The 26694-nt window shown below is 45.4% G+C and overlaps 1 protein-coding gene and 1 long non-coding RNA gene across 4 annotated transcripts in view; both read right to left on the bottom strand.

Moving 5' to 3' along the window:
* Nucleotides 1-311: 311 nt before the first annotated feature.
* Cd93 (CD93 molecule) lies at nt 312-5546 on the bottom strand. Its single transcript, XM_006984487.4, has 2 exons — nt 3319-5546; nt 312-3073 (listed from the first exon to the last, which is right to left on the bottom strand). The coding sequence occupies exons 1-2, from the start codon at nt 5433-5435 to the stop codon at nt 3049-3051; spliced, it is 2142 nt and encodes a 713-aa protein (XP_006984549.2). The 5' UTR covers nt 5436-5546; the 3' UTR covers nt 312-3048.
* A 5518-nt stretch (nt 5547-11064) lies between these two features.
* Nucleotides 11065-26694, bottom strand: part of LOC121828884 (uncharacterized) — a 115489-nt gene continuing 99859 nt past the window's right edge. For 2 of the 3 annotated variants that reach the window (XR_006071538.2, XR_013050840.1), the window contains 2 exons: nt 22107-22246; nt 19372-20970 (listed from right to left, as the gene is read on the bottom strand). This is a non-coding gene — a long non-coding RNA (uncharacterized LOC121828884). Of the gene's footprint in view, nt 11369-19371; nt 20971-22106; nt 22247-26694 lie in introns of those variants that run through there. The other variant, XR_013050839.1, reaches the window with a different exon arrangement.

Here is a 26694-nt window from a genome sequence, read left to right on the forward strand (position 1 = left end):
CAGTTACTGTCACTGAGAAAATGCCATGAGAATGCACAGTGCTATGAAGTGGCTATGATGATGGTGATAGTGATGGTCATGGTACAGATGTATGGGTCACCAAAGCCAGAAGATGGATACATCTGGGTTTGCATCAGAGCCATGCTAGCTAGATCGCAGGGAAAACGAGGGCAAGATTTCCTTTACAGATAGCATTCAGGAGTCGCTCCCAAGGCGTTTTTTTCTGAGTAGTTCATTTTCTAAGCTCTTCATATTACTGTGGGGGGGGGGATGTACTATATCACCTATCTTTATTAATGAACAAAAAATAATTATGTGGCTGGGGTATAGCTCCTGGAAAGCACGTGTCTAGTATACTTACAGCACTGGCTTCCATCACCAGCACCACATAAAAGACAAAAAGGAATGAATGATGGTCACCTGAAATTAAGGAATGAGAGAGCTGAAGGCTTGAAGGCATGGCCCCTAAATTCTCTGGAATTTTTTGGAAAATGAAGAATAGGAGGAGATGAGTTGGTTCTAAATACAGTTTTTCCAAGTATGGACTTAGGAAAATTCTGTTGCCAAGCAGACTCTTCTCTCATCCTCATAGGCAGGGGATTGTTTTGTCCTTGCTCACTGATTTCTTGGGTGATGGGGGCCAGTGGAAGTTCACTTATCTACTGCTTGGCCTCTTAGATGCTCTAACCCCAAATTTTCCAGTCTCAAACACCACAACAGCAAAAAGGTAGAAGAGAGAATGAAGCACCTGTTTAGGAGCAGTGAGTGGCTTTATTGGCCTGGACACTTGAGGTATGGTTGTGCACAAGGCTGTGCCAGGTCAGTAGATGAGAGAGCTCTGCCTCCATGGGTGGGACTGATGCTGAAAGCACACTTTGAGGCAATATGTTCATTAACCTCTTCCTCTCTGGGAGTCTTCACGGCAAGGATCCAGTGCCCTTGAAGGTGTTGGGGATAGGGTTTCATGTCTATACCCTAAGTGGTCTTCGTTAGTTTAAGTCCCCACACAGCAGTCTGAGCATAGACCAGGCAAGGCTATCGGAAACCTAGATTTAGTTTATCTTTCTCACCTCAAGCCATAAGAGTGAGCAGCAGAAGGCCTGGAGGCGAAAGTGCTGTATTTGGGTTCATGTCTGTATGTACAGATACTGCCATCTATCTAAAATTATCCGCATGGTGGGTGCTGGTCTCTGTAAAGGACTGGCTGCCAATCTCAACTATTGCCAGGGGTCCTAGGGCCAATGAAGTTTCTTACCAATTAGATATAGCTTTGATCTCCCTTAGGTTTTAAACACCCAAGTTCCAAGTGAAAGCCAGATGGTGAGCTGATTTTTAAATGCACAGATTTCAGGCACCCCACTGAGCTCTGTCTTTCTCCCATCATTCTTCAACTTGTGTTTGTGTGTGTGAGAGAGAGTTTTGTCTTGTTTTTATTTTTTTAAGATATTTCCTTAACTCCATAGGCCTTGAATGTGGCCATTATTCATCTTCACTCCCCAGATCAATTTGAAGGATGGATGCATTTGAAACCAGAATTGAAAGGGCATCCTGATCTGAGAACAAAGACTCTGGATCCCATGATGGAGACACTTTCCATGTCTCAGCTTTCCAAATGTCAGAGGCAGAAAAAAAAAAAAAAAACCTCCATGATACTGAAGGCTTCCCAGAGATGCTGAAGTGACTCACCAGGACTGCCTTACAGGACCCAGACATACCAGTGTAGCTGGAACATCTCCAGCAGCAACAAGCTTAAGGCACACTTTTGCAAATGTACACTTTGAAATAAACATGTCAATCATAAAATGGCTCTAAGCAGTTTTAACGGTTGGAAAATAGCCTCGCTGCTCTCTCTTTCCCTTCCCCTTTCCTCTGTATCTCCGTTTTTTTTTTTAAGCAAACAGAGAGAACCTTCTGTGTGACTAGTCCTTGGTTTGATGTGTGCCACACCCACAAAACAGGGCTAAAGTCCTCCAGATGCACTCTTAACTGTGAATTGGGTTAAGTTCCATTTAAGTGACAGTGTCCAAAGCAAAGCCCATCACCTGGTTCACACATCTTTTCCCTACAGTCAGAAGAAAAGCCCCCCTATCCAAGCTTCCCAGTTAGGGGTGGGGTGAGGGGAGACAGGATGCCCTGAAGTGGGGTGGGGGCCTGTGCTGGCTCAAAGGCAAATTGTTCCTGGGGTTTTATTATTGTTTCTCAGTAGTCAAGTGTGTGTTAACATCAGTCCATTCAGAAAATTTAGTTCGAATATCTGTTAACCTAATCCCTGCTGCTTCCCCCTGGATTATACTGTTACCAAGGCCTCTCACTCACTTGAAGCAACTTTCCAGTTCCCATCTGTACTTGCCCATAAGCCCAAGACCATCAGAAAGTTAAGAATGAGGGGGTAGGATGTCTAAACATCCTGCCTGCTTGCTCCCTAAGCAGTTGGTTGAACTTCCTCTCATTCTGACAGTTTCAACAATACTGAGGGGGATTAAGGGGAAATGCCAGACAGCAAATGTATACAAAGACAGCCATCCTGAAAAAGTCCCACATAGGAAGGGTCGAGCCTTCTTCTCACACAGTTAAATAATTAAATGGTTTTGTTCTCTACCCTAAGAAGGAAAAGGAATTGTTTCCATCCTAATTAGCACCAGTAGCTCCTTTTCTTCTCTGATGAATGAAGAGATAAGAAAAGTCTTTGAAGCCCTCCCACCCCCACTTGTCCCACCCTTGTGACTCCTCAAGTCCTGATCAGGAACCAGAAGAACACATTAAATCAGTTGATTTTGGATTTGAAAGGGTTATGTGAGTGAGGCTTGTCAATATCTACAAAACTCCCCACAAAGACAAACCAACACACAGTTTTCAGGCCCAGACATAGCAAATGCAGCTGGAGAATACCTGCCCATCCCATGTCACCAGGCTCTTATGGGGACAGTGCCCATTCTTTGCTGAGAGTCCAGTCCAGTCTTTCAGAATGATGTAGATCTCCCCCTCATCCGGGAGTGGAAAGTTCTGAAAGTAGTGGCAGCTGCCTGTGTTTCCATGGCCACATTGTCTTCAGCAGTCTGTCCCAGGTGCTGGGCTGTGGGAAACAAAAGATTACAGTGTTGGAAGCCATGGAACCTTGTCACATCAACACCTTGGTCCCTTGCCTCCACTCCACACACACTTACAGGATAGGCTCCCCTGGGACTGAGCTGGGGAGGTTGGGTTTAACATCAAATGGCCAGCTGACTGTTCCTGTCTCTGCCCCCTCAGTACTGTGATCTGTGCTTCCCACCCCACATCTGCCCACCCAGCTACCCAAGTAACCTCTGGCTTCTTTACCTGTACTGATTCTCCAGGGCTCGGCTCTCGGCTCGCTCTGGAACCCAGGAATAGCTGTCAGCTGCATTCTGGGGCTTCTTCTCTTTTATCTCCTCCTTCTTGGCTCTCCGTTTACGATAAATGAGAAGCCCTAAGGCCAGAGCCAGCAAGAGTGAGATGGCCACCACAGTGCCCAGGATGTAGAACAGAAGCAGCTTCTGCCCATCGGTGTCGCTGTCACTGTGTGCCGCCACAGAATCTTCATGTGTGGGCTTGCTGTGGCCAGTGGCCGTGGGGAGGTGTGTACTCAACTCCATCCAGACATCAGATGCCTCACTAGGGACTGATATTTTTGGTGGAACAGAGACATTGGGAGTATCCGATGGGAGGGAGAGATGATCTGTGGTGTGTCCTCCCTTGGAGACGTTCTCGGAGCCTCTGGAAGAACTGGGCATTTCAGAAGGAGGCATAGTACTTCCCTTTCTATCACCTTTGCCTTCCTTTTGGGGAGATTTCGTTGGTGGTTCTAAAGATTCAATACCCTTGATACAAGAGACTCCATTGGGAGCTAGCTCCCAGCCTGGCAGGCAGCCACAGCTGAAGGAACCCTCCGAGTTGAAGCAAAAGGTGTCACATGGATTGCTGCTGGAGTTCAAACACTCGTCTATATCCTCACATTGGGTACTGTCTTCCCCAGACAAGGCATAGCCATCTTTACAGGAGCAGTGGAAAGAGCCAACAGTGTTGACACAGTCATGGGCACAGGGCGAGTGGGCACATTCATCCACATCCTCGCAGACCTCCGCTTTGGGGCCACTGGATTGGTAGCCCACCCAACATTCACACTGGAAGCCTCCGGGAATGTTGATACATCCCTGGGCACAGGGGGAGTCCTGGCACTCATCTATATCCACACAGTGTACTTGGCTAGAGTCCAGCTGGTAGCCGTTTGGACACTGGCATGTGTAGTTTTCGCTGAGGGGTACAGGGTGACAGGTGCCCCCTCCTGTGCATGGATTGGAGCTACAGGGGTTCCGAGAAGCACAAGTTACTAAGTCGTCCAGCAGCCGAAAGCCAGGCCGGCAGCCACAGCGGAAGGAGCCATTCCCACCTTCGAAGCAGTCCTGCTGACAGCCCCCATTGTTGTAACTGCACCCCAACTCTGGGCTGACACAGAGGGGGCCTGAGCTGCCCCAATGGAATATACCCGGAGTCTTTTCATTGCATATGAAATAACGGATCTTATTCTCAGCCTTATCCCCACAGGCTACTTTGGCAGCAGAGGCAAAAGGCACAGCCTCCAGGGAGGAGGTGGTGGCCTGGAAAGGGGTGGTATAAGTCACCTGCCCTGGACCACCCAGGGCGAGGGGACTGCACATGCCTTTGAAGTTGAACTTGCACAGGAAACCTTCAATGTTTTTACCTGGATCATCAGGAGTCCCACAGGGGCTCTCATACCACTTGGGGAGGTGACTAGGGTGAGGAGTCAAGGACAGGTCCAGTATCAGGGACACACAGCGCTTAGAGGTACAGGATCTCTTGCTCTCTTTGTACCAGTTTGAGTAAGCTGTGTCCTCTCCACCACCCACCCAGCTAAAGCCCTTCATTGGCAAATCATGGTACGTACACTTGCCCTTCTCTCGCTGGAGCCCGATCCAGAACTTGCCCATCTTGGCTTCCAAGGCTTCCTTGGTCTTCAAGAGCTGAGCCAGGGCTTGCTGGACGTTCCGGGCCTCCTCCTCGCTCTTCACCGTGGCTAGATTGCCCCCGTTCTCGTTGCAGCGATGCTGGGCTTCGGCGGCGCTCAGCTTGCCCCAGTGGGCAGTATAGCAGGCAGTCCCCTGGCATACGACAGCCTCTGAATCAGCAGCAGCCTCTGCCCGGGGCTGGCCCAGGAGCGGCAGCAGCAGCAGCAGCAGCAGCAAACCTGTTGAGGTGGCCATTCTTCTGTGTCGTCTTCTGGGAGCGGCTAGACTCCCCCACAATGACAGCAGCCACCACTGGAGCTTGGAGCTTGGCACCCGGTTGTGCTCTGAGGGGAGCTGAGGGCTGTGCCTCTGCTGCAAAGCCACGACAGCTCTGGCGCAGAGAAGGTTACAGACTCCAGGCTTTTTACGTCCCCCTGACCCAGGGCGCATCCTGTGCTCTAGTACTTCTTATTTCTCACCGGATGCTGGGGCTTCCTGCCGTGAATAGCATTCTGACTCCTGCTGCCTTCATCACGGTTTTGTTGTTCACAGGACGACCATGTGGCTGGTCTCTGGCTCGGAGCCGCGGAAACACGATGGGGAGTACAGAGGAGCCAAGAGATATGGCTGCTTTATTTTGGGTCCATTCACTTTCCCATAGCGTGAGGAGCCCCAGTGGCATGCTGTCTAGTGAGCAGAGGCTTTGGGGGCTAGGGACTTGAAAAGGATCATCCAAGTAACCCATAATAAAATTCCATTTCAGATTGCAAACCACCAAAAGAGAAAGAAAAATATGTGAGACTTGAGGCACAAGGCCATGGGTAGATCCAGTTTTCAGCCTTTTTTAGAAGCAAACTGGATCTGCCTTTTTCCTATCTTGTGCCCCCCTCCTCCTGTTTTTGGAGTCATTTTTTTCTTTTATTCTTCCAATCATGAACTTTAAATAGATAGGCGGTTTTTAAATAGGATTTGGAACGTGGGAATTTCTGGATTTTCAACAATGCCAAGCTCTCTGAGAACATTAAACCAAATTGGGTGAAAATAGGCCGTTTTCAGGGTTTCCTAGAGCATTGTGAAGTGGCAGGGTCACAAGAAAGGTCAGAGAGACAGGAGAATGGACCCGACCTCTCTTGAGGAAAGTGTTGCATGTCTCCTACCCCAAGGCTTAGGGGGAGTTCAAAGGCAGAGCCATGGCAGGCACCTGGACTAAAGGCCCTGAATCAAAGGGTAAATTTACCCAAGCCAGTCACGAGATGGCGGAAACTAGGTTTAATTGTCTCCTGCCACCACCACGTCACCGTACTCCATCCCACCCAGCTAGACTCAGAGACAAACTTTTGGAGTAAGTGATCCATTAAGACATCAAGTGAATCACTGTCAGAAGGAGCCCACATAGGTGATCTAATGAGCCCAGCCTCCTAAGACATGGTAAAAGCCAACCACAGAGTCCTCCCAGCTAAGGCAGGACACTAGGCAGTTCTTGAGCTCTCCTCTGTCCCTGCCAGCTGGTTATTACACTATTCTCTAACGTGGTCTTGAGATTTCTTTGTAAATTCCAGCCTTGGCCTACCAGACCCTGTGCCCCTTCCACAGGCAAGAGTGAAACAGGCAAAAGTCCTGGTCGCTATTCATTGACATAGATACAGTTTCTTCCTCCCAAGATGACCACTGTCTGACTGGGACTGGAGTGTGATTGTGACATACTAAGGAAGCAACCCAACAGAACACATGAAATAGCAGATTTGTGTCACCACAGATCCCAGAACCAGTAGGAAGTGGAGAGTATGGAGACACTGAAAGGGAGAGGCAGGGGGAGAGAGAGAAGGAGGAAGGAAGGGCAAGAGGGAAGGAGAAGAGAGAGAAAGGGAGTGACAGAGCCTTTATGGGGATTCAGGATGTCATCTAGGCACGGTTTTTAGGGGAATGTTATCCGGGGTTCAGGGTCTGGTAGGCCAAGGCTGGAATTTACAAAGAAATCTCAAGACCACGTTCCCAAGGATTCATTCATACCTTTTTATCAGGTGTCCATACAATACCGTCCACCATATCAACCCATTCACCTAATTTAACCAACAATCCATTACCTACTTATTCATCCACCAACCCATCCATCTATCTACTCATCCATCTCCCCTGCGAAGGGGTCATTCGACCCACAGATTGACTGCTCTAAGGGTAATATAGCTAAGAGTGGTGTCCATGTGAGAAGGAGCATATGTCAAGGCCTTGTGGACAAGAGAATGAATGTAGGACAGTGAGCCTAGAGCCAGGGGTGTGGGAGGCAGGATAGAGAAGATAGAGTCCTGTGAGGCCAAATGGTATGGGATTTTCTTTGGCATTCTTTGGGGAAAACAGAGAAGACAACATAAGACAATTTTGTAGACAATGAGCAGTGGTGTTGGGGGACCACTCAGCAATCAAACTTGGATTTCCAGGACAAGAAAGGGATATAGGGACTGTGCTGGTCCTGGCTTGGGGTCAATGGATTTGAGAAGTGTTGAAAATGCAGAGCCAACTGCTGTCAGTGTTGTGTGCTGTGGGGTGTAGGGTGCTTCTATGGGTCCTATTGACAGATAGGGTCCTAGAAGGCTGTGTCTACTAGAATGAAGATATGAGTTCTGGGGCAGAGAACAATGGAGAGGCATACTTCTTGACTATCAGCATCTCCCAGTTCCTCTTTCTTTGAGGACCTACTTAGGACTCTCAATTCACTCCTAAAGTAAAGGAAGAGCCAGACTGGTAAGGAATTAGGAAGGTGGTGTTCTTGGCTCCAGGGCTATGGTGTTATGCTTGATGGAGGTCAGTACTACCCTTGTACCTCTAGAGAATCTAGGTTTCTAAAAGCAGGTCACGTCTTAATAGTTATAACATTGATTCAGCATTTTGGTTTTGGATGGCAATGTGGGCTAACATTGTTTTATAACCTTCTCCTAGTCTAAACCTGTGACTATTCATTCTAAGACCAAGTCCTTCATTAACTCAGCACCCTACAGGAGTTTTCCAGCATGTCCCATTATTGCTGCTTAAAGACACAGCTGACTTAATACATGGGGAGGTGCTTCATCTTATCGCAACTTGATATTCCATATTTTATTGATAGTCATGGGAGACCTGCTCTTTCCTGTATGGAGATGGAAGAAGAGGGGAGTGGGGAGGAAGTAGGAGGGGGAAATGGGAGAAAGGGCCTGAGAGGGGAGGATGGTGGGGGGAGGGCAGGGAGAGGCTGTGGCTGGGATGTAATATACATAGATGAATTTTTAAAAAAGATACAGACTGAATGAATAGCTGACACTTTGCTAACTACTCTGACCCACAGATATTTGCCTCTATTTCTTAGGTGACATTTCTTGGTCTTCCACAAAAGAACTTCCAAATCTATTATTTGCCCTTAGCCACATGTCAATATCTTAAAGAGGACAGTCATCTAGGAGGAAGTGTGATTTGCTTGTTTACCCACTACCATAGAGAGTTATTTCTGCAACACACACTGTGAAAAAGGCCAGGAAACCACTTGGTGATTCCCAGTAATCTGGCTGGCTTGGCCTCAGCTCTTGCCTCTCTCTTTTGTGACTAGAGATAGAATCCAGGCCACAGTAAAATCCTGCCTTGTTCTCCCTTCGAAAATAAGGGAGAAAGCTAGGAAAGAGCAGCATGGGGGCCTCAGGTGCTCTCACACAGTCAGTGCGAACACATGCAAGGCCTCTCTCTGAATTACACAGGAATTTGTCCACACAAAGTGGAAAGCAATTCTTCTCGTTATGCACATCTCATTTTTACTAAACCTCATCCTCGTCCTCTTAAGACAGGGTCCCATGTAGCCCAGATTGGCCCCCAAGCAGCCGTGTAGCAGAGGATGATCCTGTACTTCTGATCCACTGCCTCTAAGGTGCTGGGATTACAGGTGTGCACTACCACACATGGCCATCTTCCCTTTGTTGAGGATACCTGCTGGTCTTTGTTAGATTGATCTACTGAGCAGGTGGCAGACGTATCACAGGGAGTCCAGGGTATGCCTGAGAGCTCAGGAGGAGGTAGTAGTTTACAGTCCTTAGATGGGATCTGGCTGCCATTTCTCAAGTATTTACAATGGGTTGAATGAAAACCTTGAGGAACTTTGTTATACCTCACATGCTAAATTCCCCTGTAAATACTGCCTGGCCACAATGCAGATTTAACGAACTTCTCAAAGGACTTATCCTTAAATGGCAGGGATCAGCAGCTCAAAGTCCAGAAGAACTTTCTTTGTCAGGTCTTTAGATAAAAGTGATCCCCACTGTTCTACAACTATCCCAAGCCTGGTGGGTGCTCAGAACCTTGGTCCCAAGTTATCTGGTTCTACTCTGCAGTCTTGCTGAGTGCTCTGAGCTTGCTTTTTGAGTTGATTTTAAAGGGTTTTTTACATCATGCTGGGAGTGGAATGTTCTGGTCTCTAATCTGGGGACAGTTCAATCTCATTTGGTAGCAGATTAGTTGCTTGGTGGTCATTCAGGCATCTATCTGGCTTCTCTCTCTTTTTTTTGTGGGAGGTTTAGAGACAGACTACATTCCTCTCAGCGGTCACCCATCAAGTCCCCTCCCCGCCCCTTCCCCCATCCCCTGTGTATGCACCCTCCTCCTTGTGTTTCTTCTTCTTCAGGGAGTGCACATTGAGTACCTACTGTGCAGCTGGCAGCATTATCTCCACATGGGGTGAGGGCAGGGGCTGCACTGCACAGGAAGCCTTGTAGCAGATGGGATGGAGAATGATGGGGATCAAGCTGGCCCCAGTGACCTCAGCAGCTGCTGCCTTGGTGATGAAAGACAAGTTCCAAAGGTGAGCCAGCAAGCAGGGTGTCTCTGAGCAGAGGGGTCAGTGCATATCACAGGTGGCCCCACCAGCAGCTTCACCCAGGACTGGTGCAGGTTGAACACCTAACAGATGCAGGGAAGCAGGTGGTGATTCATCCACAGAAAATTTAAAACTGCTGAAAACAAAGCCAGGCCTTTTATTTTAGTATTTTTAAATTTTTTTCCTTCGGTTCGATTTATGTGTGCAGGTATGTACGTGTGTTTGTGTGTGTACCTGCCTGGGATGTCCAGAGACCAGTCTCAAGGTCCTCGGGTGCCCCTCACCTTGTTTTTTGAGACAGTGAGATGTAGCCTTCCACTGAACTTGCTGGTGAAGCCAAGTTGGCTAGCTAGCAGGCCCAGGAATTCACCTCCCTCCTCCTCTAGAGCTGGGATTACAGACGTGCACTGCCGTGTCTATCTTTATTTGACTTCTCGGCATGCAACTCAGATCCTCATGCTTACATGGCAAGCACTTTCCCAATTGATCTACCTCTCCAGCTTTGCCTTGGTTTTTGGAGGCAGGGTCCGATGCAGGAAGGTCAGGATTTGAACTCACCTTATAGCCAAGGCCAGCCACAAACACCTGATCTTCCTGCCTCTACCTCCAAAGGACTAGAATTACAGGCATGTGCCAACATGCTCAGCCTTTTATTTATTTATTTATTTATTTATTTATTTATTTATTTATTTATTTATTTATTTATTTATTTCTGTTGTGTCCAAACAGGGTCATTGCTAAGCCCCTACCCCTCAGAAAGCTTTTACTGGTCTACTCCTTAGCACTGTGATCCACCATTGTGTTAACAATACACGTGGAAGCCTCACAGTAGGCCCTTTTCCTTACTTACTCTTTAATAGGCAGAGGTTAATTTAGAGAACTCACAGCTACAGAGCAGGTGTCTGCCTGTGTGAAGCACTCTGCTAACTAGCGAGGGCTTAGCTCTCTAACTTACACAGGAGCCAGGACTACAGAGGACCAGGATTTTACAAAACATAAAAACTTTATTGAAGGCCAGCAGGATAGCTCAGTGGGTAAAGGTGCTTTTGAACAAGCCTGATGGCCTGAGTTTGAGCTGCAGGAGCCACATGGCAAAAGGAAAAACTGACTCCCATAATTGTCCTCTGACCCACACACAACACACATACAAACACCTTCTCACATACACAAGTAAATGAATGAATGGATGAATGAATGAATAAATAAATAAATAAATACATACATACATACATACATACATACATACATAAATATTTGTAAAGCCTTCATTGAGCAGTGGACCAGCAAGGAAGCCTGTTGTCACAAACTCCAGTCGCCTCCCTAATCCGTTGGGAGGAATTTGGCTAGACAGGAGAAGAAAAGTCCAGACTTCTCTTTTGATATACACTGTCCTCCAGGCTAAGAGTTTCTTTTCTGGAGAGTATCCTGTTTTGGGAGAGGAATTTTGAGCCTGTGACCTCAAAAGGTCAGGGACTAGGCAAACTGGCTTCTTCTGAGAGTGTCCTTCTTGAAAAGTTGGTTCCAACCATCCTAGAGTGGGCACTGGATGTCTTTCCTATAGGAAGCATACAAACATTGGTAAGTAAAGAATTTGTGTCTGGGTGTCTCCAGACTTGGAGCTTTTCAAAAACAATCCTTGGTCCTCAGAGAGTAAGCTTGTGGGGGCGGGGGCAGGAGAGGGTCACTCAGCAGGCCTGGTAGCCAAGCCTGTAGGATTCCCCATTCTACAGCAGATTCACAGCGAATGGTTAAGAGCAGAGTGTAAGAGACTGACTGGGTAGAAGTGAGTCACCCAAGACTCCATCGTTCCATGTGACTGTGGGAAGGTCATACTTTCCATCTGCAAGTTTAAATCCAGTCTGAGGAAACAAGATAACAATAGACTGATAGAACAAAAGCCATAACAGAATTCACACACACACACACACACACACACACACACACACACACACACACACACACACACACACGCTCAGCAGCCATGCAAAATAATGAAACTCAAAGAAAAGGCTGTGTGAGACTTAAGTCCTGCTCCCTTTATCTATCTGTGTAATTATGAAGTAGGGTCCCACTCTGCATCCCAAGCTTGCCCCTAATTTTTGATCCTCCTGCCTTGACCTCTGTAGTGCTGAGATTACGATCATACACCACCATACTCAACATAAATGCCCTTTACATGGAGGTGGAGCACAGACATTCCAGAGTAGAGTTCTCAACCTGTGGGTTGCAACCTCTTTGTGGGGGGGGGGGAGTTGAGCTACCCTTTCACGGGGGTCATATATCAGATATCCTGAATATCAGATACTTGCATTACAATTTCTAACAGTAGCAAAATTACAGTTGTGAAGTAGCAACAAAAATAATTTTATGGTTGGAGAACATGAGGAACTGTATTAAAGGGTCTCAGCATTAGCAAGGTTGAGAGCCAATGGTATAAAGAATGATCTGAGGAAGAGGAATGGACTTTGGGGCAGAGGGGAGCTTGTCTTTAGGATCTGAACAAGCTCCAGGGACAGATAGCAAGTTGGACAACAAGAGCTGTTGCCATTTCTTTCTCTTGCTGTAGATGGAGAATTTGGGGGAAGAGCTGAAAGAAGCCTCCACTGTAGAACTGGGCTTAATTCAGATAAAGGATTAGGGTAAAGCCTCTGGCAGCACACTCATTGTCAGGGGCAGTTAATTTAAAATGCACCGGTGTTTCAAAACGCCATATTCTGGAGTGTTGGCAAATACTTGGGCTTGAGAGTTTCATGTTCAAAATTTAAAACAAGAGTTCAGAATAGAGGTTGTGAGAGCCAATATTTTTGTGTATAAGTGAAAATACATCAAGCACTTGATTAAATCTCAATAGGGTTTTGTTTGTTTTGTTTTGAGACGTGATCTTACTCTATAGCCCACCCAGGCTGGCCTTGAACTCACTGTAATCCTCCCAGATCAGCTCCACAAGTGCTGGGGTTACAGATGTGAAACTTTGGCACGAATAACATTTTTTTAAATTGAAATTTCTCCACTTTTACCTTCTGCTTTAGAAGTAAACAATACATTAATCTATTCATATTAGTTACAGCAAGATTATTTTCCAAAGTATCCTGTTACATGGAGATGTACACTACTGAAATAGCCCAATTTGGGCACAAAGATCCCACGCTTGCTTTAAACAAACACACTCAAGGATGCGTTTCTTATATTAGAGTTGCATGTCAGGGACTGACCCTTGCTCTGCATTGAAGATATAAAAGACATCTGTACTTAGTTCAAATGTCACTGTGTCCCTGGCTTTGCAACCTTGGCAGGCTACTGAGCCACTGTGCTCTTTCCCTTGTGGTTCCGTGTGACACATTGCCTGTTGCTTATCTGTCTTTGCCCCTCCTGGAGCTTTGCTGAAGAAGTCATACCTGGGAAGCACTTAGATAAGCACTGGTTCACCTTGCCACCGGGAGCCTGCTGGGCTCTGCTTCCTCAAACCTGGGCCTCTTTCTTCTACTGGCTCTGAATTTGGGCTGGACTTCTCCCTTATCTAGATCTTGACCTCCCAACTTATCAAATGGGGAGAATAAAAGCCACCCTGCCTTTGTGCTGTGGGGAGGATTAAATGAAGAGAGCTATCAGCCCCAAGTGTTTCCTGTCAGCAAAGCATATGGAAGCTACCATTTGGTGCACAATTGTGTCTGAACCTCTGATTGCAGCAGAGAGGTGACTACTGTATCTCCAGGTCTCATCTTCACCACTACTCCATGCCCCCCCCCACACACACACAAGAAACAAAACCATACTGCCTTTGCTGAACATAAAGAGAATCTGTTTTTTAAAGTCTTCTACTTAGCCTTTGTTTGGATCCTTGGCTAAGTAAACATTCTTCCTGGAGCATTATTGATTTTTCCACATTTAGTAAATAGCCTCCTAAGCTAATTTTCTGGTGCATAGTATTTGCAGAAAGCTTGACAGGGTTGAACATTACAGAGAATACAAGGGTTAACTTGTATTCTCTACTGACAGCCTGTTTGGATAAGCAAAGGCCATTCATCAGCTCTTGGAAAGAGATATATCATGAAGGAAAAGAGAGCTTTGGCGAGAGCGTTTTACACAGAACCTCTAACAACAGCTCTAGGCTTGCGCTTGTAGCTGGTGTGGATGACATTCAAGTTCCACTCACCATCTGTAACATTCTGGGCAGTTCCTGCCAGCCACTCTGACAGTTCATCCCTTTTGGAACTAGACAATCTCACTGAACTAAAACGTAGTCTGCATGGCCCCACATGTCAAGATCTAATTCTCCACAGAAAGAAGAAGAAGAGTGATGTAACAATCTTTTGAAAAGAAACTGTTGAGCTCACCAGACAGACCTGCTTTGCAAAGAAAATGTAATTGCCTTTGGAAGAAAGAAAGCTGACCCGGGAATTTTGCAGATTCCCAGAGAAGTGTAAGCTAGCTCTAGATGGGCAGACATGACAAGTATCCATAGAAAATCTCCCAAAAGCCTGATGCACCCAAAAGTAGGAAGCAACCAAGTTTATACCCAAGTCTCTGAAGTGGGATTAGGATTACACAGGCTGCTGTAGAGCCTGTGGGTAAGAAGGGGCTCAGCTGGGTCCCCCATGGACAGGATGCTGCTGTTGCCTCCCCTGGCCTCACTGACAGCACAAAAGAGAAAGAGTGACTCCTGTCGTCTGTAACTCTGATCGCTAGTCAAAATGAGCCACTTAATAGCCATGTGCCCTTGAGCAAGAACTTTTCCACTCCAAGCCTTGGTTTCCTTACATGGAAGTGATGCCCTGCCCAAGAGAAAAACAGAGGCACAAGGATTAACGAGATTGCTTCATAAAACTCTTGGGTAAGAAGTACTTAGTTAATGGTTGCCATGAGCAGCAATGTAAATATAACCTACCACTCACAAGTCTAAATAATCATAACTATTTGTGCCCTAGCCAATCCTCCAAGAATGTCTCAGAAGGAAATGGATGGGAGTGGTGGTACCTTCCCATAACCGAGCATTTAGGGGCCTAAGACAGATGAATCACAAATTCAAGGCCAGCCAAGGCTACATAATAAGACTGTGTCTCAAAAGGCTAAAGAGGTGAAGTTGTTCAGTGGTATAGCACTTGCATGGCATGCGTGAGGCCCTAAGCTTAATATTAATAGCACATGAAGAAAAGAAAATGAAAGAGAAGGGGAAAAGCAAGAGGAAAAGGAAAAGGAGAAGGAAGAGAAGTTTAGCATGTGCTAAGTCATGAGGTACTCTCACAGGTCCAGGAATGAAACAACAATGCCAGATAGTAGCCCATGTGCACACAGAGCAGGCAGGAGATGTGTCTGAAAGGAGCCAGCTAAGGCAGACAGTGGGCACAGCAAAGGATCCTGGAGAATGTGTATGGAGCATAGGAGAGAGAGAGAGAGAGAGAGAGAGAGAGAGAGAGAGAGAGAGAGAGAGAGAAAGTCAAGCACTGTGGCCTGGCATCTTAGACTATGCCCAGGGAGTTTCTCCTGCCTGTCCTGGAATGACAGCACCCAGGTGTGATGCGAAGGCTTTGGTACCATGTGGCCAATCAGTGGTGTCTCGGAGACTGTCTATGGAGAGGCATCATAATGACACTGTTCATCTCCTGAAACAAGCCATATGATGTTCTGGGACTGCTCATGTCACAAGGCACCCAGGAATAATTCTATTGTAGTTTAGATATGGTTTGATTCCAAATAGTCACATGCTAGAAGCTTGGTCATCCACGTAATGTTTTTGGAAGGTGGTGATTAGGTCATGATCACCTTTATGAAGGAATTATTGCCAGAGTAGATCAGTCTTAGGACAATGGCCTGTTATAGTAGAAGAATCCTGGCACCTCTTCAGAGTTCTGTTTTTCCTTAGGCAATGCAGTATCTGTCCTTTCACTGTGACCCCACAAGATACTATCTGCATGTTGTGAGACAGCCACAGCCCCTCACCAGACACTAGCAGTGCACAGTTTGCACATATTCAAGCACTAAGACCGTGACCTAAATAGACCTCTTTTCTTTATAAATACCTAGAATCAGGTATTTTGTTATTGCCACACAATGAATTAAGGTCAATTTTCTTTTTATTGAGGTCCTTCACAACTTCAAATGGATCTTCCTTGTGGGATGTAGAAAAAGAGGTTGTAGGCATGATGCACTTGTAACTCTCAGACCCACTGGGAAGCATTTGCTCTGGCCTTTGGAGCCCAAATGTGCTACCTATGCTTTGGATGCAGGCCAAATCAGAGTTGGGCCTCTCCCTTGAGCCAGATGGAAGTGCTCAGAACCATTGGCAAAGCATAGGGATTTTGCAGTTGCTGTTTATGGATCTCTCTGTGTGCCCTGGTGGCAAGACTCAGTCACACCTCATCCCCAAGAGTCTAGATTTGCTGAGTTCCCCTGGCCATTTCCCATCAACTGTACTTCTGAAGTGTGAAGAACAGAGCCCTGGGATATGGACACACACACCAATGAATTCTCCTCTTCCTGGCTTGCCAACGCTTTGTGACTTTAGGGGAGTATCTTAACTCTCCTGTTCCCTTAGATTTTTTTCTGATAGGCCAGTGAGAGACCCCAACCTCATATTCACATCTGAGGGAAGTCAGAACAGGGTAACCAGGACAACCACACAGCATAGACTCCACTGTGTCCTTACTGTACAGATGAATGAAGAACAAACATGTCTTGATGCCCCATGAAAAACAAGCTGACTGAACTTGGTTCTGTTCCTTCTCTAAATGAGCCTGGCTTTTTGATATCTCTTTTCTTGAAATGGCACAAGGCTTCCTTTGGTATCTTGGTCTCTTGGAAAGAGAAAATTAGGAAAGATTTCAGGAGAAGGAGGGACAAGCTGAAAAGTCAGAGACATAGCTACTCTGCACCCCAGTGGAAGGAGAAAGCTCGCAGGTGGCACACCCCTCAAGTTACTGGCAGTCAGGGTGAGTTCTATGTACAATTATGTGGACTTGGGATGTGGTGGTGGAGCCGAGGCAGGGGATGGTAGTAGTTATGGAGTCTACTCCTGCATAGCATGATGGAGAATGGTCCTTACCAACTAAATATCCCCATCATAATTCTCCAGCACATGAGCAAGATTGGAGACTCTATGTCAGATACCAGGGTGGAAAGACTAAGCTGAGGTTTCAGAGGAACTTTGTACACGGTCCAGGGTATAAACTAGTCACAGCCTTTGCCTCTCCAGCTGACTCTGCTAATTCACCTGTCGTGTGTGTGTGTGTGTGTGTGTGTGTGTGTGTGTGTGTGTGTGTCTCATTGCTGGGCTCATTTGCCCAATATTATTTCACCAGTGACTGCATGTCATCATCCAACTTCCCTTCCCATAATAGCTCTGGATTGCATCTGGCTTTGATCTGAACCTCTGAGTCATGTTGTCATGCCCTACCTTACTCTTTCATGGCAAGAGTGCCTGCCCACCACAGAAGCATTAACATGTTCTTCTGAACACCCTGGTACATCTCACTCTCCTTTCAAGTTCTTTCTAGATAGTGAAAATTGGAAAGTGATCTGAACCTGGGAGAACATAACAATACTCTGAGGCCTCCCCTATAACACAAGGGTCCAACCCCAGGTGCCTCCCCTTTATACATTGTCATCTCAAATTCATGCCTCCAAGATGAGAGCCATGGCCCCCACTTTTAATGACAACTTTTGGACCTGTCTTGTTACTTCTGGATGAAGCAACTGTTGGCTTCCAAGTTGGTTCAACTTTTTATCACTTAGTGTTTGATCCCATACTGTTCTATAGTATTTGAACCAGTTGTTCACACTTCAATGTGAAAATTTAAATAAAAATCAAGACTTCTGTATCTTTTGGAAAATCATCATCTAGCCATACCAGTATGTACTCATGATAACCAGCAGCCTCAGTGGAGCAACAAATGGTCCCATGTAGCCCTCAACCTCACTAAACAGCAAATCAATTGCCCATATTCCTGCCAAGATGGGTCTACAGCTGGAATTGCCTTGGCTCCATCTATGATCTGGGTTTATTTCTCTAGGTGTAAATTAGGTAGTGGAAAATCCTAAATATAACCTTTTATGCCTTTTGGATGATTTCCATCTTTGCACTTTATATGAGAAATTCAGTTGTGTACCAGTTGCCAATGGGTTTCAACAGGTATTAATGGATTCCTCTACCCTGGTGAAGAAGCTTGACAGTTCATGATGGCATGCCTCCTCTAACCAACCCCCGATTCAGGAGGGACACATTGCACAGGCCGTTCATGTGGTCAGAGGAAACACTCTGTGCTTCTGAGAAGGTCCCTCTGGCCCCAAGACAATACAGAAGGGGGTGTTCAACTTGTCCACCAAGATGATCTTCTGGAGGCTGTTTTTCAAAGATGCTGAGTTTAAAAGAGCCATCTGGAAATATAGTGCAAAGTGAGAGAAGGTACCTGGGTTTTCAAAGACTTCCTGGACCTGTAGAATGACCCAGGCATGTAATCAGTGTTCCTGAAACACTGTCTATGAAGTGATTGTATTTTACTGCTCAAGCAGCTTATGCTAGGTTGTTACTTACACCCTCAATCTCTAGACTTCTTAGTCCTAAAAACTCTACTTTGTGGGACAAGAAGTGACTCAGAAGCATCTGAAATCCTTCCCAGGCCTATGGGTATTTGGTCAGTGGATAGAGTCAAATCTCCACACAGTTCTAGGGGTCAAACTGTCCTTCTGCAATCCCCTATCCACAGTAGAACAGAGAAAGGACTTCAGACAGTTGCTTCCGGAGAGAGAGTAATCTCTCTTCCATGCACCAACTGAGAAGAGGGAAATGGCTGGTTTTGTTGTCAGACAGTCCAAGTGGTACCTTGAAACATGAAAAGCACACCTCTGGGAAGGCTGGGCATTACTAGTGTGTTCATGATCTATAGCCTGAGGTACAGTGACAGTGGAGAGCACAAACACGGTCATGGGCAGATGTGCCTGAGCTGACTCACATGTGGTGTTCACACCCATTCATGTGCGGCCATCACCTTCCTTTTTCCCACGGGAAGGACAAGGGTGGTATGCAGCAGAGTAAGATACTCAACCTCTCCAGGTCTCAACACGCCATAGCTGTTGTAAACTCACTGAGCGCATCCTCTGCCTGCTCAGGATGAAACACGGTATTTTGGCACATCACACCAAAGCAGTTTCACAAGGATCCCTAAGGTGGGCAAAGCCAGAATACCCGGGGCTCCCAATGATGCACCTCCATGATTCAGTGAGAGTGTGAGGAGTTTCTTCCAGCTTTTGTTTTACAGCAGGGGTGATTTGGGTGTGCTAATAAGTCATCTCTGAATCCAAAGAAAAGTTACACTCCTAAACTAATCTTAAATGCTGACCAGTTTGTAGGTGTGGTTTTGCCCATTGCAAAACCAGCTGGTTCCACTGAATTCAGTAAGACAAATATATTTCTTACTCAACTCCAAGTTTCAGGTTGAGGTGGAGACAACTGCCCATGAGAAAATGCAGTCAGGCTAAGAAACATAACTCAATATGTAAAAAAGATATTAAAGGATGTAAGTGGCAGTTCAAGTGTAGTCCTGCTGTTGTTGGAGCTTACTGTTGATTTCCTTTCCCTGTATTGCACAACTCAAGATTACATATACTACATGCATACATACGCACAATACACATATAGGCACACACACTTTATATATGTATGTATATTTGTACAAAGTAAAATGTGTGTATATATTTGATTGCACAACTAAGGGGTTTCATTATGATATTTTTACACATGCGGGGATGTACTTTCATCGTACTTACCCCTCGTTTACCCTTTCTTAACCCTGTTTTCTCTTCTCCATCCCTAGCCATCCCCCGTGTGAGAGAAATCACAAGCTATTTGTCTTCCTGACTATGGTTTATTTTGCTCACTCTGTTGATCTCCAATTCTACTTGTTTTCCTACAAATGATGTGATTCGTTGTGTATGTATGCCTCATTTTATCTCTTCTTCCACTGGTGGGCATCAAAGTTGATTCCATAGCCTGGCTATCTTGAGTAGTTCAGCAATGAACACGGTAAAGCAGATCTTATGATTCTTAAAGACACAGAAGGAGCAGGAGGCATTTGACTCAAAATTCCAAGCTCTAAACGCCTTCCTCCTCCACCCCAGCCCTGATCTCCCACTGTGTGCTTACCACTACAGTCTTCTTGCTCTCTTCCAAATACATACTCCCTTTCCTAGGTCTTTAACACCCTAAAGCTACTTTCATGTAGGCTCCTGACTCCCACAGGCCATGGCAATCTGCAGTTCCTACTTGATCCTTATGCATGCCTCCTGGATTATCTTGTTTGTGGGTGCTTGGAGGGTGACATGCCCTAGGTTTGTTCTCCCTTTTCTGATGTTGGGTCTGTCTCCTTCATATCCCATTTCTTCCATACAATGCCACCCATTCCCCAAACCTCACATATGCAATGGCTTTTCATATCCATGCCATAGTCTTTTTAGCTCCAAATCAGAGCTCCCAGCTGCCCACCCCTCCCCTCTGATATTGCCACGGCCAGTGAGACTAAAACCACACTGGTATTCTCACGATCCTACCCTCCACCTAGCCAGTGACATACTAAGTGTAGGAGATGCCCTGTCCTCCCACTTCCCCCAGCCTGCCAGACTCTCCTTTACCCAGACCGAAGCAGTCTCCACTCCACCTTCACTTTGCCTCTCTCCCTTGATTATGTCCCCAGCACATGTGTAGTTCTTGGAACATTCTGACTTCTCAGCACACATTCAAGGAACCTGCCACATGCATACTGAAAAGAATACATTCCTACTGTGTGCTCTTCTGGATGTCTGTGTGCCTTGTAGGAGGCAGGGCCCTGGGACTGAAGCCAGGACTTCCTGGATGTTACAGTTTATATCTGGAATGTCCTCTCTTATTGCAGTTTGTACAGCATGTCTGTCTCTCTATGTCAAGGGCATGGATGATAACTATTGGCAGGTTAAGGGGAGGTGAGGACCACGTAGGACCCCAGGATCTGGAAGCCAGCTTGGACATGTCACATTGGCCCTTGTTGGGATCCTTAGAACCAGGTTAGAAAAGCTAAGGCAAATATGCAGTGTGGAGCTGATCTTGATATGAAGGATGCCTGAATCTTCCTTCTTGTTTATGCTCCTGAGGTAAGCAGATCTGAACTGCTTCTTAATGTTCCAAGTGTGGATCTGAAAGGAAAACAATCCATAGAATGTGAAAGCAGGTCTTCTGACTCTTGCCTCCCCACAGCATGAGATCAGAGTATTTACCCCTCCCTCCTCAGGGCTAGAAAGTGAGGGGTTGGTGAAAGCTCTCCCTGGGTCACCTTCAGGGCCACTGCACAGAGCAGGGGACTTTCAGCCCTGCAGGAGAGAATGCTTCAGGGATTTCAGTCTAGGTGATTGGGCAGAGCCTTGCCATGGGGTCAAACCCAGCCATTGTTTTCAAACCTCATTCCTACCAGTCTTCTCTCCACCCTATGTCTACATCTGGTCGAAAGTCCCTGGAGAAAATAGCAGTAGGACTTGCAGAGCACATTTAAGACCAAGTTCCTTAGCTGCAGCAGACAAAGACATGGGAAATGACTCAAATGCCAGGAAGGAAGTTGAAAAAATAAAATAGAAAAAAAAAAAAAAAAAAAAGGAGCTCATTTAAAATAAGAACAAAAACTAATGAAAAGCAGACTAACATGACCAGGAAGACATGTGACATCAGCACCAGGGATTTTCCTATTAGTGATGCCAACCCCCACTCAGAGGACAAGAAAGAAAATAGGTTAAATACCACCCTTTACTGAAGTGTGACTTGTCTACTAGGCCAAGCCTTAATGGACCCCTCATGTCTGGTAAATTTGCACTAACTGAATTCACTTAAGTAGCTAGCTCTCAGAACAGTTGTCCTGCCCCAAAAACCCTGCTGTCAAATGAAAATGGTATCCCTCTGTTGTCTCTGCCAGCATCTTTGATGATCACATCAAATGGGTCATAGGTTGACTCTTTTGTGTCTGGTATCTTTATACTACTACTGCGTCTGTGAGATCCAGCCACACAGGTGGGTGTGGTTAGATGTGGCCTACCTCCTCTCCTTGCTGAATATTCCATTCTGTAAAAAAAAAAAATCCACTTTGCTGTGATGAGGTGGATTTTGTAGCACATCAGGGATGTTTTTCCCCAGTAGAAGGCAGGCAGTAACATAAGAAGTTAAGAAGTGCTGCTTTCAGCTCCGTTGTCCTTCTGCAGAGAACCAGCTCTGCATCCAGAGTCACTGTGTCTTTAAAACTCCCCCAGAAGCCTTCTTGTTCTTCTCCCTTCAACTCACTACTTACCAGCAGTCAGAAGACTTCTCTCAGCCATGGAACTTTGGGATAAAACAGCTATATCCTCAAGTAGTAGATGGATGGCTTAAAACCATCAAACCAGTTTTAGATAAGTGTTGCAAGAAGAGCTTCCAGACTTCCACAGGTTCCTAGGGTCACACAGTTAAAAGTAGTATTATAAGAACCTAGAAATATACTGACTTAGGGTGAGTGATACAGCCTTAGGTCTCATCTTTGAAGGAGGAACAGGGGGAGTGTAAAATCTCATAGACTAAGTTCTGTTCCCATTCACACGCTAAGCCTGGTTGCCTCTCAGGCAACAGTGTATTGGGGTGCCTGTTAACAGGGCCCCAGGTATGATAAAACCACACAAATAGGGACAGTGATTTTTGTGTCCTACTCTAGCAGCCTCCGGCTCCCAGCACACCTCACTACTTTGCTAGTATGGACTGTTCCTCCAGAAAAACCCATGAGTGGGTTTCTTGGCTTAGAGGACAAAGAACTCTGAAGGGTGACTCTAGGCACTGCCTCCATGCATGGTTTTCCATCTGGGGTCCTCCCTACAGGCCCACAGCCCACAAGTGTTACAGAGAAAAGTCCTCTGGTTCCTGGCTATGGCAGTTGGTAAGAAGCAACTATTTTATAATCATTCTCTAAAAGATTACCTAGCTTTACACAGTGGATATTGACATGCACTTGACTTGAAACCTAGGAAGCTCAGAAGATACAAATACAATAGCCTCTTCTCCCCAGAGTTCAAACTCACTCCTTGTGGGGGGAGTTCCTGCTGAGTCTTCCCACAAGTTTCCCTTCCAATACAAACATGTCCATATATGTGCAGTCCTGCTCTGACCTAGTTTGTCACTTGGAAATGTCTTGGAGGGTGTCCCTTATCAGCCCCTACAGCAGGGCATTTTTTTTTTCTAAGCCTGTATGCAGTAATCTCATCTTTTTGCATTTTTTGGCCATTCCCTAGAACTGCTTTCTTTGGAGGAGTCGGGTACAGTGTTTATTTTCCTATGGGATTTGGGTATTTTTCTTGTGGAAATGTGATGCGTGCTTGTAAAGGCAACTGTCTGTGAGATGTGTCTGCATGCTCCCTACTGTGAACTCTTTTTTCTTAGTTTGTCATTTATCTTTTGACTTCATTTATGGTATGTTTTTATTTCCAGAGCATTCTAATTTTTATCTAATTAAATGCATTACCCATGTGCCTTTTGGCTTCACATTTGTGTTTTGCATAGAAAAGAGTTTTCTTTCTCAGACACACACATACACACACACACACACACACACACACACACACAAATAACAATAATAATAATAACAATAAAAAGAAGAAGATGGAGGAGAAAGGTCCATGTTTTCCTTTAGTACTTCTACAATATTACTTTTCCTTAAAGTTTTTTTTACTGTTATACCAGGAGTCCACTTTGGTTGGTGAGAGTATGGATGTAATGCAATTTTATTCTTTATGATTATTTAATTGACTAAGTAAAGAAATCATGGTTCCTGCTCTATTGATTTTACAAACCGTCTTTATAATAAACTAAATTATTATTGTAAATTAGCTCTATTGTTTGGGTCTTTTTTTTAGTCAACCTCTCTGACATTTACACATCAAAATGCCAAATTAATTAGATTTTTATAAGTGAGTCATTATGTTCCAATGTATCTGAATAGCCTCTTTACCTAATTTCTAATATCTTTTAACCTTGTTTTTCCTTTATGGTTCCTCCATTAAAAATTTCCATACATAAAAATTAACTTCTCTACAGATGCTCAACTTTCTTTTCTTTTTTATTATATTTTACAATACTATTCAGTTCTACATAACATCCACAGATTCCCTTGTTCTCCCCCTTCCTGCCCCCCTTCCCTTCCCCCAGCTCACCCCCCATTCCCACCTCCTCCAGAGCAAAGCCTCCCCCGAGGACTGAGATCGACCTGGTAGACTCAGTCCAGGCAGGTCCAGTCCCCTCCTCCCAGATTGACAGATGCTCAACTTTCAATGGGGGTTATATCTCCCCAAACCTAGCAAATAGCTCAAGGTGTGAAGTATTCAACCTCATAGCTCAGAAATAGAGTGCTGCAGATCACAGCTGACTAGAAACAGGACTTGTTATCCTGATCAACATTCCAAGAGAGGATTGGTTAGATTACTCATGGCTAACCCAGGGAAAGAGACAAATTCAACTTTCCATGGGCGGTGTTTTCTACAGAGTGTGCATCACTTTCACATTCCTGCAAGGTCAAAAACTTGAAAGTGCAGTGAGCCACCCTAGGTTAGGACATGTGTATTTGAATCCTAACAAAGTTTCTTTAGATAACTATAAATATATGCATTGTGTGTGAAGAAATTCAAATGCTACAATGCTGAATTTTCAAGCTCAAATCAACATAGTTCTACTGTGTCTTAAGTTTTCTGTCATAAAGAACACATGCTCTTTCTTTGCTGCTCTTATTTCAACTTTTTAAAACTCTTTCTTCAAAATGTGCTCCTGTTGGTAGAACACTTTTCTATTGTATTTGTGATTGGTTTCAGTTTTTATGGACCAGAGGTTTTTGTTATTGTGGCTTTTAAAAACTTATTTTTATTTTCAACTGTTTGAGTGTTTGGGTGTGTACACATGAGTGCAGGGGCCTGAGGGGTTCAGAAGAGGAAGTTGGATCCTCTGGAGCAAGAGATACAGATGGTTGTGAGCCACCTGACATGGGTGCTGGGAACCAAACTCAGATCCTCTATAAAAATAGATTCTTAACCACTAAGCCATGTCTCCAGACCTTTATGGACCAAAGGTAATGGGATTTTTGCAAGCTGGCTTTGTGTTCAAGGATCTGGTTGTGCAGCCCATGATGTCTTAAATATTTTCAATCTATTCAAACTCTGGCACTTCCTCTGCTTTTAAATCCTTAAGCTCCACATTTCTCCTCCACTTTGGTGTATGACATGGCATTCCTTTGCCCCCTTGCTCCAGGCTTTTATGAGAATGTTCCTAGTCTTGCTGAAAGGCTTGTATTTTTTAACACAAATAGTTTTACCATATCGAGGAAGCAAATATATTTTCTTTTAATTTAACTATTGGCTTGTTTGTTTTTGAGGTAGGGTCTTCCTAGGTTTCTAGGCTAACTTCAAACTCCAGGTACTTGTCTGCCTTGGCTTCCCAGGGCTCTGGGATGTAGATGCTGGTCCCTGCACTCAGCTGAATTTTCAAATCAGAAATGAGCTCAGTTTTATGAAACACTTTGCTGACATCTGTGGAAACTGTGCTGTCTCTTACTCTTTGGCTTAGTAGTAGCTGTTATTATCAGAACGTCCCATGCCGAGTTCCCCTCTGCCAGCTACCAAGAGGAGGACAGTTGATGGCCTACAGCTACCTCCTTCAGAACATCCATCTCAATCAAAGCTGGTCCTTTTGCCCAGAGAACACTTGGAGGTGGGGACACTCTAAGTCACAAAATTGCATGTCCCAGACAGTCCCTCATGTGGATACTACCAAGAACATGCCAAAGATCTCATTGTGTTTTTAATCTGAATAATGAGGGAAAGGTGATTCCTCTAGTTTAGAGATGTGAGAAGATCCTGGAAGTGAATCACCACAGCAAAGAGGAAAGCTTCAGGATCGCTTCCTTGCAACAGGAAGTGATTTGTTCTCATGGAGGCCTTCTGCAGCTTTGATGAAAGATTCTGTTCTAACTGTAAGGTGAACGGTTACAACCAAGTTCCATGACAGAGTTGGGTAAAATCTGTTTTCTAATTCCCTTTGTTGGAGTCAAAGTTGATAAGTGACCTGCTTCTACAACCTAAGTGCCCTATTTTGTATATGCACCCTACCCCTACCCCTAAGGACCAAGGCAGCTACAGAAGATGTGTCCATTTCTAGGCAATATTCTGGGCCTCTGAAGTTCTTGAATCTCTGCTCAGTGGGGCACTTGCAGGCTGAGTGGGTTCCTCCCTAACTGGGGTACCCTTATATGGGTAGTACAGCCTTTGGGTTGTATGTACTGAACCCAGAAATGACACAGCCCACTGTGGATACATGTGAGTACTGGTGAACTGTGTAACATGAATTCTAAATGGTCTTTTAAATAAAAAATCCTGAGCCAGATATTTGGGTAAAAGCTGAAAGATCAGAGAAGCAGAGCAAGCCACAGCCAAACTCACCTCACCAACTCTTCACCAATCCTGTTTCCATGAATCCTCAAACTGAAAGTCTCTGAGTCCTCACCCAAAAGCTCAGCCAAAAAGAGCCTCTAGTTCCTGTCTCCCCATGCCTTATATACCTTTCTTCTCCTTCCCATATTACTTCCTGGGATTAAAGGCATGTGTGCTTCCCAAGCAAAGGCATGAGATCTCAAGAGCTGGGATTAAAGGTGTGTGCCACCACTGCCTGGCTCTATTTCTCTTCTAGACTGAATCAATCTCATATAGTCCAGGGTAGCCTTGAACTCACAGAGATCCAGACAGATCTCTACCTCCTGAGTGCTGGGATTAAAGGTGTGTGCCACCACTGCCTGACCTCCATGTCTAATCTAGTGGCTGATCCTGAGGCAAGCTTTATTACATCACCACAGTGGACAGGATCCACGTGTTCAT

Source organism: Peromyscus maniculatus, chromosome 4 (assembly GCF_049852395.1).
Source record: "Peromyscus maniculatus bairdii isolate BWxNUB_F1_BW_parent chromosome 4, HU_Pman_BW_mat_3.1, whole genome shotgun sequence".
Lineage (NCBI taxonomy): Eukaryota > Metazoa > Chordata > Mammalia > Rodentia > Cricetidae > Peromyscus > Peromyscus maniculatus.

What these genes read in the sequence shown, in the direction of transcription:
- Cd93 (XM_006984487.4), bottom strand. Translation starts at nt 5,435, where the DNA reads ATGCGCCCTGGGTCAGGGGGACGTAAAAAGCCTGGAGTCTGTAACCTT. An exon ending in GCCCTGGAGAATCAGTACAG is followed by an intron (nt 3,074 to 3,318) that starts GTAAAGAAGCCA and finishes TGTTTCCCACAG; the next exon opens with CCCAGCACCTGGGACAGACT.